Consider the following 12,664-nt stretch of genomic DNA (forward strand, 5'->3'; position numbering starts at 1 on the left):
GCGTCATTCCTGGAAAGCAGTAACAAACGCTGGCCCATTCGTCTGTGAAAAAATCGCAATAAAACGCAAATATGTGTAATTTATATTTTCCACCATTATCAATCGTAAAAGACGATAAGGACAACGGTACAAATGGCGACTGGGGGTGGTGGCAGCGGCCCACCGTCCAATCTTGAAGGAAGAGCATCCAATTTCGCGCATTCTGGAGCGGGAAGAAATGCTGGAGCGGCCTCGAATATGCCAGTCCCCGTGGTCGCAGCACCAATCTCCCCCCCGTCGGGGGGCCTTCACCGGGAGCCTATGTACAACTGGCAGGCCACAAAGAGCTCGGTAAAAGAGCGCTTCGCGTTTCTCTTCAATAACGAACTGCTCAGCGACGTTAGGTTTATTGTCGGTAAAGGTAGACAGGCGCAGAGGATACCAGCGCATAAATTCGTCCTAGCTGCTGGTAGTGCAGTATTTGACGCAATGTTCAACGGGGGAATGGCCACCACCTCGGCCGAGATAGAGTTACCTGATGTGGAACCTGCAGCCTTCCTAGCCTTGCTAAGGTAACGTCTATTGACCGATCATGCAGTGCACTGCGATATAATATATTTATAGAGAAGTGTTGTTGTTGTTACCTAACTAGCTATATTTGTTGCTCTTATGTTATGAGTTCTGACATTGCATTTTCTGTATGTGAGTTGATGAAACTGATATAAACAAGGCTCCTGGCTGAGCTATGGCTACCGCTTCCTCATTCTAAATCTATTGTCCAGATTCCTTAACCATTTTTTACAAAACAGGCTAGTAATAAAAATACTTCACATGATAATTACCAACAGGTAAAAACATTTTTTGCTCTTCTATATGCAATGTCAAGCATTTGTTTTAGAAGACAGACATTTGGTGTTCTGGAAGCCAGTCCCTCCCACCTTCTTTGACCACTTACTTTGTGTGTGTGTGTCCCTGCAGGTTCCTGTACTCTGACGAGGTCCACATAGGACCAGAGACAGTGATGACCACTCTGTATACAGCGAAGAAATATGCCGTCCCTGCTCTGGAGACCCAGTGTGTGGAGTTCCTTACCAAACACCTCAGGGCAGACAACGCGTTCATGCTACTCACTCAGGTATATAAGACTGGTAATATAACTCCTATTGCATAAACTATTCTACATAATACTACTATTCACTCAGGAAGTATAATGATGGATAATCATAACTAGCCTAGAGGCTATGCTTCTCACTCAAAGAATATAAGATTGATGATGTAGGCTGATATCAAATAACCTAACCTGCCATATGCTTTTCACTCAGCATATAATGTAGGATACACTGGCCAGTGTAAATAAAATCCTCATGTGGGTACTAAATAATATGTGAGCTCTGCACTAAATAGAATAAACTACTGTAGTTCATCACATAGAAAGAATAGCCAGGATGGTGTCTCTGCCAATTCCTCTTGAGTAACAATTCAGAACAGGGTGTACAAAACCCCCAAAACTAAGCCATGACCGAAGATAATACACTGGCCTAGATGACTTGGGTTGTACTACAGAATAAACCAGCCTAAACACACTTCACTCTGTTCATGTCCACTGTCCTAAGTATTTTCATAGGCCAATGTGCTTCCAAAACATCAAAATAAAATATATATTCAAGAGATCTCGTTTCCTATTTTTGTCCTGTTGAGCGAGCAAGTTTGATCCTAGAATGTTGTATATCAAGTTATGCTTTTATCAAATCAATTGGACATTCCCAGGGTGCTACTTGAACAGACAACTTCCCCATGTGTCTCATGCTGATGTGTCATCTTGTACCGTGTACATTCTTTCTGCAGGCCAGACTATTCGATGAGCCTCAGCTTGCCAGCCTCTGTTTGGAAACGATAGACAAAAGCACCGGTGATGCCATAAACGCAGAAGGATTCACTGACATTGACCTAGGTATACATGAGTATGGGTTATTATTCACACAGGAACATATCCCAATGATATACAGTGGATGATTTGGGTAAACGGTGGGGGTTAGCCTTCATGCGTGCTTCTGAAGTAGTCAACTGGGTGGGACTTGCTATGAGTTAAGGAAGAAGAACAGAATTCCTTCCAGGTCATCAGGAGGGGTCAGCAAATGAATTAAACTCCTGAGCAAACATTCCATAACTGCAGGTGGTATTAGCTACATCAACAAGCGTGGCTTTATACCTGTTCAGACCTATACACACTCAGCACAGTTAATTTATGAACCGCCAATACACTCATGGTATTTGGTGTTTTATTAGGATCCCATCATAGAGGTAGTAGAAGAAATTGACTACTTGTTTCTGGGTGCATTCTGGAGACAATCAAGTTTAACCTTTGACCCTAACTCCTTCCCTTTTTGTCATACTGTGTAGACTAGGCCTAACGCTGAACCTGTGTTTTTAGATACGCTGTGTGCGGTGCTGGAGAGAGACACCCTGGGGATTCGCGAGAACCGTCTGTTTGGTGCGGTGGTGCGCTGGGCGGACGCCGAGTGTTACAGGCAACAGCTTCCCCTCACCTCTGAGAACAAACAGAAGGTTCTGGGCAAGGCCCTAACCCTCATCCGCTTCCCACTCATGACTGTGGAGGAGTTTGCCGCAGGTGGGCATCTCTCTGTCTGGGACATAAACACAGAGACAGATGCACGTAAACAGAAAGACACAAACACACACACTGTATCTACATTAGTAGTTTAAAATTTGAAATAAGTAAGGACTCTGCTTTGTCAGATTTCACATAGCCTACATGTTATTACTTTTTAATATGAGTAAGCACTGCTTTTCATCAAGCTCATTCTTGTAGAATGTAAATACTTAAAAATACTTGTAACCTAGAATTCCTATAGAACATAGAACGGTGTATAATCATTTTATAAATGTGTTGTGTGTTTCTGCTGTCCAAAGAATCCAGCCCTAGAAAGCAGTTTGATATTCATTATTGTGCAACAGGGCCTGCCCAGTCTGAAACCAGTTTGATATTCATTCTTGTGCAACAGGGCCTGCCCAGTCTGAAACCAGTTTGATATTTTTTCTTGTGCAACAGGGCCTGCCCAGTCTGAAACCAGTTTGATATTCATTCTTGTGCAACAGGGCCTGCCCAGTCTGAAACCAGTTTGATATTTTTTCTTGTGCAACAGGGCCTGCCCAGTCTGAAACCAGTTTGATATTCATTCTTGTGCAACAGGGCCTGCCCAGTCTGAAACCAGTTTGATATTTTTTCTTGTGCAACAGGGCCTGCCCAGTCTGAAACCAGTTTGATATGTTTTCTTGTGCAACAGGGCCTGCCCAGTCTGAAACCAGTTTGATATGTTTTCTTGTGCAACAGGGCCTGCCCAGTCTGAAACCAGTTTGATATGTTTTCTTGTGCAACAGGGCCTGCCCAGTCTGGAATATTGTTGGATCGGGAGGTGGTAAATCTGTTTTTACACTTTACAGTAAACCCCAAGCCGCGGGTAGACTACATTGACAGGCCCCGCTGCTGCCTCCGCGGAAAGGAGGGCAGCGTTAGTAGGTTCCAGCAGGTTGAAAGTCGCTGGGGATACAGTGGCACCAGTGACAGGATCAGGTGAGACGGTGTACTTGCTTCTCTAAACTGTGACAATGTCCTACTGGCCCCACAAACTATATAATTAGAATGACTAAAAGCCCTTGCACAGAAATGTTTTTTATTTTCTCATCTGGAAAAGTTAGCATGCAAAAAACCTGCCTCTTATTTTTTACGTGCAAATTATTCAGATGGAAAAACCGGACTTGGTATGAAAAGATAAACTAATTCTATGCTACAAACCAACACAGATGATGGTGTGTCAAAAGCAGCTGCAGTACAACTCTGGTTTATCATTTAATAACATATAAGCCTTTTTCTACAGACCTCGGTGTAGAGGAACACTTATGAGCGGCAGGTGGCCTAGTGGTTAGTGTTGGGCCAGTAATGGAAAGGTTGCTGATTCAAAACCCAGAGCCGACAAGGCTCTGTCGATGTGCCCTTGAGGAAAGCACTTAACCTTAATTGCTCCTGTAAGTCGCTCTGTAGAAGAGCGTATGCTAAATGACAATTAATGTAAAAAAATTAATAATAATTAATGAGTTCAACATATTTGAGGAGGGGGTTTGCTTCTGGCAGAGCCATAAAAAAACTGCTGCCTCACTGTTTTACAGTGGTGGAACATTTGAATGCAAATCAACACCCCCAAAAAGTTTTGAGATGGTTGTTATTCTATTGCAAGGTATGCTGTTAAAGGAGTCAACCAATTGAATTTGAGTGATGGTCTTTCTCCAGCCTCATACCTCTTCACCACACCCCCATTGGTGGAGACTCTATTGCATGTGTTTTAATAAAGGCAGTGTTAGTTCGTTTGAGGTTTCTAAAATTATCTTGTCATTTCCATCTCCTGCAGATTTAATGTAAATAGAAGAATATCAGTAGTGGGGTTTGGACTGTATGGGTCGATCCACGGACCTACGGACTATCAGGTTAATATACAGGTACGCATTTAATAAGGATGTGGTAATGAATGATGTTATATCTCCTGTGCTATCAGCCTGGTAGCCAGATGAAATGTGTCCTGTTAGTGCTTCAGCCTCACAACAACTTCTCCAATGTTCCTTACTGCGTATGAAGCACTAAGAGATCTGGTTACCAGGGTCGCCTTGAGTAGGGCACATAGTAACAAAATGTTTTGCAATGAAAAACCAAAAACCTGGGTTATTGGACAAGTTCAGGTAGTACCTTTCCGTTTCAAAACGTTTTTTACCCGGTTTGAACACGATCCAGGTCATTATAGTGAATTTGTTCAGAAAACCTTTAAAAAATAATCGATATATATATATTTTTAAGCTATAGTGCAAACAGTAATTGACTAATTGTTTCTGTCGTTTTCTGCAGATTATTGAGAGTGACAAAAGCCTAACACTAGCAACAAACGACACAGGCTTTAGCTGTGACGGAACAGCCAACACATTCAGAGTCATGTTCAAGGAGCCTGTGGAGATTTTACCCAACGTTAGCTACACCGCTTGTGCAACCTTAAAGGTACGCTCACCCCACAACGACAGAAGCTGTGATACTGAGTACTCAAATGCATGTTTACAAACAAATAGGTTATTGTGTTTTCTTTTTATGAATTTGAACTTTGCCTCTGCTGCTAACAGCAGCATGTTTATTATAGACATTGAATCAAATGTTGTTATTGCAAACTAGTTTTGGTTGGTATTCTACTAGATTATAAACCCTGTGTGACCACAGTTGAGAATTTGTAATGAACATTTAATTGTCATCTCATCTTAAAGGGATTGTTCACACAAAACAAAACTATAAACACATATTCCACTGTTAATACAATCCCCAAAATCTTTGTCAAGCTTTCAAGGTGTAGCACTTTCAGTACAGAGCAAAAGCGGTGAGTTTCTCCATCATAACAATCCACGTGCCTTCTGTAGGGCCCGGACTCTCACTATGGCACTAAAGGGTTCAAGAAAGTGAGCCAGGAGTCCGCCACGGGGACCAAGACCACCTTTTTCTTTTTCAGTTCTCCTGGGAACAACAACGGCACGTCGGTGGAGGACGGACAGATCCCGGAGATCATCTACTACACCTAGACAACGCCTCACCACACCTGGGTCCTGTTCAGTTGGGCCAAAACGTTTAGAAACTGGGGCGGTCCTACCCGGACTCGTTCATTTTGGTTTCCGTTGCAACTCTTTACAAAAAAAATATTTTCGTTGCTTGCACTATTAAACACGACTCCCTAGTAAACACGACTGGGTTGTGTTCAGTAGGCAAACTTGGAACGTTGCAGCTAGAAATGTCACGAATAGAAATGACGTGATGCCTTATTCTCATTGCGGCATGTTTGTTCTAGATGTATTTCTATCTAAACGTTCCACAACGTTGTGCCCTGCTGAACAATGCCCTGGATCAGGTAGACACCATCTACCACACCTAAACCAGGGGGGCCATGTTCAGTAGGCATAGAATGGAGGAAAACGGAGTGTGACAGGGAGGTACTACCTGAGCTTGTCAAATAAGAAGCACTTATTTACATTTTCCGTTGTGAAATGTTTTGCAAGGGTGTGCTCTAATGAGCATGACCTGTGCGGTCGGGTAGGCCTGAGAGTGGAATGGAATGGCAGACTTCAGGAAGGATTGTAGCCTGGTCCCAGATCTTTCTGTGCTCTTGCTGAGTCCATTGCCATTGTTGTCCAAGACGATTCCATAAGGAGTAGGCAAGAGGGCAGAAACAGACCAGCACCCAGGCTAGAGGGATTGTGCCTTCTGCTGTTCAGGAACGGATACAAAGACTTTTGGAAACCAAAAGGAGTGGAGTGTAGGCCTACTCTGCTGGTTTGTGAACTGGGGTGTGCGAGGCCAGTGGAGGCTGGTGGGAGGAGCTATAGAACGGGCTCATTGTAATGGCTGGAATGGAATAAATGGTACGGAGTCATATGTGGTTTCCATATGTTTGATACCTTCATTTATTCCATTCCAGCCATTACAATGAGCCTGTCCTATAGCTCCTCCCACCAGCCTCCATTGTGCGAGACATATTTGACGTAATAGAACTGGAACTCAAAATGGATTGATACTGAGACATGTAGAGATGCATAATAGGACTGGACTGGCTGGAATCTGGGTGAAGGTAGACAATGACACATCAGTTGTAAATGTTCTATGTTCTACTTCAGTGGAGGCTGCTGAGGGGAGGACGGCTCATAATAATGGCTAGAACGGAAACCATGTATTTGATACCATTCCACTGATTCCAGTCCAGCCATTACCACGAGCCCGTCCTCCCCGATTAAGGTGCCACCAACCTCCTGTGTTCTACTGGCTATCTGTGGTCTGTACCTTCATCAGGGAATCACCGACTACAGTGGTGTCGTCTGGAGTGTATTCAATAGACACCAAACAGAAGAGAACGGACCGAAACGGGAAAGGACTACCTGAACTTGTCCGATAACAAACTAGTTTTCATTGCAAAACGTTTAACTATGGTGTGCACTTATGAATACACCCCATGTAGTGTAAAATCGCAGAGAGTGCCCTTCACTGATCGATCAACGTAATTTCGTAGTTTGAATGCTGGCGTGGTAAAAGTTCCACTGTTATCGTGCACTACCTTTATCATTTTTATTTGCAGGTGGAATTTTTCATGTGCAAATAAAATCTTAACTAGTGACGTCTGAGTATTTGTGCATATGTGAAAGTTTGCCTATGTACGTGACATGCTTTAATTTGTTACCTTGTTTCCTTGGCATGTCATATAAGAGTAAGACAGGAGAATATAGTGACTGTTATTTGTTGAAACGAGCAGAAATGTATATTTTTAGCTTTTGGCAATAAAGTATGTTGACACCAATGATTGATTTGTTTGATACTTTCTGAAATGATTCGGTATAGTGTGTCATTAAAGCTACAGTCTGTGATCAGTGAAGCTGTTCAACAATACATAACAGATTTGATGCTCTCAAACACACCCATAATCTGGGAAACTGTTCAACAATACATCACAGATTTGATGCTCACAAACACAGCCATAATCTGGGAAACTGGTCAATAATACATTACAGATTTGATGCTCTTAAACAAGGCCATAATGTAGGAATATACAGAAAGATGGGGGAAACGGCAAGGTAACAAGAAGTTGTAATACTACACTAGTTCCTATCGGGGGAGCTCCAAGTTAAATCAATGGAGCTCCAACTTCAAGCCTGGTCCTAAGGACCCTGGACCCACTGGCTATGCAGTAGGCTATTGTTCCATCCCAGCATTAACACTTGATTCAACCAACCAAAGGCTTTGATTAATAGCTGATTAGCTGAATCAAGTGTTGTGCTTATAGGCATACTTTTAAATAGCTTTGTATCTGCATAAGGTACAGATCTAAAATCAACCACCGAGTCCTCTGGCCTCTTGTCCATGCTATGGTAATATGGTTTTTCAAATGTCCACTTGTTTGATTTTATACAATATCAAAGGTAATATACATCAGATAACATGCTAGACAAGTTGACCTGCCTTGTAGGTAATGGAGGACAGAGAAAGGGATATGCTTGTTTTTTTTGTTTCATATGCTGAATTGCTTGGGTTGCTTGCTAGACTGTCGAAGATGCAGCAGCAGTTTTTTTTGTTATCTGCGGAAGGCCACTCCGCAAAGGACATTGGCCTGTGAGAGAAAAATAAAGTAATTACATCCCTGTTACTTCAGCCATACTTTACTGTGAATAAATAGGTGTTTAATTGTCAAGCTCAGGAAATACAATTTTTGAAATAGATATATTTTGTGTGAAAAAGATTTTTCCAAACGGTGTAAACATTGGTAGTATTTCCGAGAATCATACCTGGGGCTGGGTTTGAGAGGTTTTCCCTGGGCTGGTGATTTTTTTCCCCATTCCACCATGCTGAATTCTCTGAATCTGCAGAGAAAAAACATCTTACTAGCCCTCCCTCACTGTCTCTTACAAACATCTAAACACATCATACAGTGGGGAGAACAAGTATTTGATACATTGCCGATTTTGCAGGTTTTCCTACTTACAAAGCATGTAGAGGTCTGTAATTTTTTATCATAGGTACACTTCAACTGCGAGAGACGGAATCTAAAACAAAAATCCAGAAAATCACATTGTATGATTTTTAAGTAATTCATTTGCATTTTATTGCATGACATAAGTATTTGATACATCAGAAAAGCAGAACTTAATATTTGGTACAGAAACCTTTGTTTGCAATTACAGAGATCATACGTTTCCTGTAGGTCTTGACCAGGTTTGCACACACTGCAGCAGGGATTTTGGCCCACTCCTCCATACAGACCTTCTCCAGATCCTTCAGGTTTCGGGGCTGTCGCTGGGCAATACGGACTTTCAGCTCCCTCCAAATATTTTCTATTGGGTTCAGGTCTGGAGACTGGCTAGGCCACTCCAGGACCTTGAGATGCTTCTTACGGAGCCACTCCTTAGTTGCCCTGGCTGTGTGTTTCGGGTCGTTGTCATGCTGGAAGACCCAGCCACGACCCATCTTCAATGCTCTTACTGAGGGAAGGAGGTTGTTGGCCAAGATCTCGCGATACATGGCCCCATCCATCCTCCCCTCAATACGGTGCAGTCGTCCTGTCCCCTTTGCAGAAAAGCATCCCCAAAAAAGTATGTTTCCACCTCCATGCTTCACGGTTGGGATGGTGTTCTTGGAGTTGTACTCATCCTTCTTCTTCCTCCAAACACGGCGAGTGGAGTTTAGACTGTCATGTAGTTCTGGGCTGATCCCTCACCTTCCTCATGATCATTAATGCCCCACGAGGTGAGATCTTCATGGAGCCCCAGACCGAGGGTGATTGACCGTCATCTTGAACTTCTTCCATTTTCTAATAATTGCGCCAACAATTGTTGCCTTCTCACCAAGCTGCTTGCCTATTGTCCTGTAGCCCATCCCAGCCTTGTGCAGGTCTACAATTTTATCCCTGATGTCCTTACACAGCTCTCTGGTCTTGGCCATTGTGGAGAGGTTGGAGTCTGTTTGATTGAGTGTGTGGACAGGTGTCTTTTATACAGGTAACGAGTTCAAACAGGTGCAGTTAATACAGGTAATGAGTGGAGAACAGGAGGGCTTCTTAAAGAAAAACTAACAGGTCTGTGAGAGCCGGAATTCTTACTTGTTGGTAGGTGATCAAATACTTATGTCATGCAACAAAATGCAAATGAATTACTTAAAAATCATACAATGTGATTTTCTGGATTTTTGTTTTAGATTCCGTCTCTCACAGTTGAAGTGTACCTATGATAAAAATTACAGACCTCTACATGCTTTGTAAGTAGGAAAACCTGCAAAATCGGCAGTGTATCAAATACTTGTTCTCCCCGCTGTAGCTCTTGAATAAGGCAGATAAGTAATAGTTATAGTAGACTTATTCCAGGCAGCTATTGTTGAATAGTAAATATAAATATCCATATTTTACAAACGAATTGTCCCACTACATGGACAGTAACAGAGAGGTCAGTAGCAGTATACCTATTGAAGACAAATGTCCATAGACAAACTACTTCTTATCTGATTCAAATTATGAAACCACCAAAAGCCAACAACTTTTGTCCTTCCTAATGAATATTCAGTGTGCTATCTCTGAATAAGTTCGCACTTTGGTTGAACAGTGATTTCCTGAATAGCTATTTTGAAACAGATGTGTGCGCATGAGGGGTTTGTGATAAGTCTCCAAAGACTATTAAAAGCAATAACCAAATGTAGGAAGTTATGTATGCCTATTTCTGACCTTTTGTTTGCACTTGTTATATTCAGAAGACAATAAAAACCACATATGGTTTGAAAGATGATTATGCATGAGGTAATTAGCCTTTGTATACTTTTTTCATCAAATGCGCAGAAATCCAAATGAGAATATTAGTAGAGAATGTTGGCTATCCATAACTGATCCATATCCAGATACAGAATAAATCGAAAGCTCCTCTCTGTGCATGGACACATGGGGACCGCCTGGCTGGCATTCTCCTCGCCCATTTCTCACATTATTATTTACCTGGCATGGATCTTCTTGACTTTCAGAATAGCCTTTACTTATTTTTCCGGGGCTGAGAGTCAGGGGGGATTTTTCAAGCAATTTCTGCTCTGTGGAGAATGCCAGCCAGGCATGTGTCCATGCACAGAGAGGAGCTTTCGACCTTACACCCTCCAACAGGTCAGGGATTTAACTTGTCCTGTCTGTGAGTGGCACAGAATTACAGGCTTGTTGGCCTGGAGAGAGAAACATGATTGAGCCTCACTCACAGCGAGAGACATCAAGTCTTTAAATATTTCAATAGCCGTTTGGTGAAAACGGCCCTTGGCTTTGGATTCCATGTGTATCTCAGTCAGAATACACTGTCTCCCTGTGATCTAATAGCCTTACTGCAAGATGCCACCAAACATGAAAAGCAATATCCACCTGGGTCTTTACTGGCCTGTAAGCAAAGTCAGTTTATAGAAATATCCATGTGGACCAGCGGTGTCTTATTTTCCAAAAGTAATGGGTTTTTCTGCACTGCGGTTTTTCTGTGAACTGCTTCAGAAGGCACAGTGTCTTCGCGCCTCCTTTGGGACTGTGGCACTGGACAGAACAAAAGAGGATGGGATCTTTGCAACTTGCCGGTAGGAGGCCTGGGGAATAGAGGTGAGCCTAAACGTATGGTAGGCTATCACATTAGCCAGGGGTACACAAATGTAGATGCCGAAGTCGGCAGCATTGCTGGTGTTCACCCTTCCCATTGCGTCAGAGACCTGGGATATCAGGGGCACAACATTCACATATAAATATATACTGTAGAACTAACATGCCTGACTATGACATGTAGAATAATGAATCATTTTGGCTCTTATTTATGACATTTCTATCTACAACATTCAACAACGTCTTCCTTCTGAACATGGCCCAGGTGACAAAACTCTCTGGCCAATCAGTGACACGAATCAGTCAGAAAAACAGCAGTACTTCAGACCCTGAGGACTAGATTTAATAACCCTGTTATTAAATAATCCATCCCTATCTCCTAGCAATGCCCCACAGGCCACTGCCAGACAAATACTGTATGTGCCACCTGTACTGAATACCAGTGTCAACTGTAAATCACTTTGAATAACATCATCTGTTAAATTACCATATTCTACCACTACTATCTTGTTTAGCAACTTTGGAATCCATCCCTCCAGATAACTTCACATAACGTTACTTTCTCCAAAGTTTCATTCTTCAAAACGTAACCGCCTTAAGTTATTGTTATCATGCTAACCCCACGTTTGCCTTCTTTGACTTCTCTTGAGTTATTCCCCTCTCTGGGAGAGTGAGCGATAGCTCCAACTACCCCTGGGCTGCTGGTAGGTGATAACCTGCTGTACCCACAGACTCAGATCTCAGTCTGGCTTGGGGGAATCTAATTCCACCTGTGTGTGTGTGTGTGTGTGTGTGTGTGTGTGTGCGTGCGTGCGTGCATGTGTGTGTGTGTAAGTCTCAGTATGTATGTGTGTGTGTGAGCGTGTACATGCATGCATGAGTGAGTGTGTGTTTCCAGCATATACGCTATAGCTCTGTAGCATTCAGCACAGCTCTCCACGTCCCTGGTCTTTTTCTTCCTTCAAATGCTTATCTGCCTCTGAGGGTTCACTGAGGGGGATTTAGAAGCTACAGTTGATTCATACATGAGCGAGAGAAGAGGAGGCTGGAATGGAAAGTCAGACTGCGAAGAAGAGGAGGACATCTCGGCGGCAGGTAGCTTAGTGGGTAAGAGCGTTGTGCCAGTAACCGAAAGGTCGCTGGTTCTAATCCCCGAGCCAACTAGGTGAAAAATCTGTCGATGTGCCCTTGAGCAAGGCACTTAACCCTAATTGCTCCTGTAAGTCACTCTGGATAAGAGTGTCTGCTAAATGACTAAAATGTAAATGTAAATCTCAGAGAGTGATAGCAGAGTCTCATAACTGACAAAGCGACTTACTTTGCGTCTGTGGGAGACTTGAGTGATGCACCTGAACCAATCAATTAATCAAATGTATTTATATTGATCAGCAGTTGTCACAAAGTGCTTGTACAGAAACCGAGCCTAAAACCCCAGAGAGCAAGCAATGCAGATGTAGAAGCACGGTGGCTAGAAAAAACTCCCTAGAAAGGCTGGAACCTTG

The 12,664-nt window shown here is 42.8% G+C and overlaps 1 protein-coding gene and 1 long non-coding RNA gene across 3 annotated transcripts in view; one reads left to right on the top strand and one right to left on the bottom strand.

Moving 5' to 3' along the window:
- Positions 1 to 7,367, top strand: LOC311119414 (BTB/POZ domain-containing protein 1-like). Of its 2 annotated transcripts, none has more exons than XM_084194113.1 (8): positions 1 to 551; positions 958 to 1,114; positions 1,825 to 1,930; positions 2,411 to 2,608; positions 3,379 to 3,571; positions 4,404 to 4,491; positions 4,892 to 5,038; positions 5,446 to 7,367. In XM_084194113.1, exons 1-8 carry the CDS (start codon positions 133 to 135, stop codon positions 5,602 to 5,604), a joined length of 1,467 nt encoding a protein of 488 aa, XP_084050239.1. In that variant the 5' UTR covers positions 1 to 132; the 3' UTR covers positions 5,605 to 7,367. The 2 variants fall into 2 exon arrangements, with proteins under 2 accessions (XP_084050239.1, XP_084050240.1); XM_084194114.1 differs by having other exon boundaries at positions 3,442 to 3,571.
- LOC311119415 overlaps positions 7,368 to 12,664 on the bottom strand; it is a 21,526-nt gene continuing 16,229 nt past the window's right edge. The window contains exons 2-3 of the long non-coding RNA XR_014611969.1: positions 8,347 to 8,421; positions 7,368 to 8,171 (exon numbers count right to left, since the gene is read on the bottom strand). This is a non-coding gene — a long non-coding RNA (uncharacterized lncRNA). The remainder of the gene's footprint in view (positions 8,172 to 8,346; positions 8,422 to 12,664) is intronic.

This window comes from Coregonus lavaretus (assembly GCF_964263955.1).
Source record: "Coregonus lavaretus genome assembly, contig: HAP1_SCAFFOLD_1822, whole genome shotgun sequence".
Lineage (NCBI taxonomy): Eukaryota > Metazoa > Chordata > Actinopteri > Salmoniformes > Salmonidae > Coregonus > Coregonus lavaretus.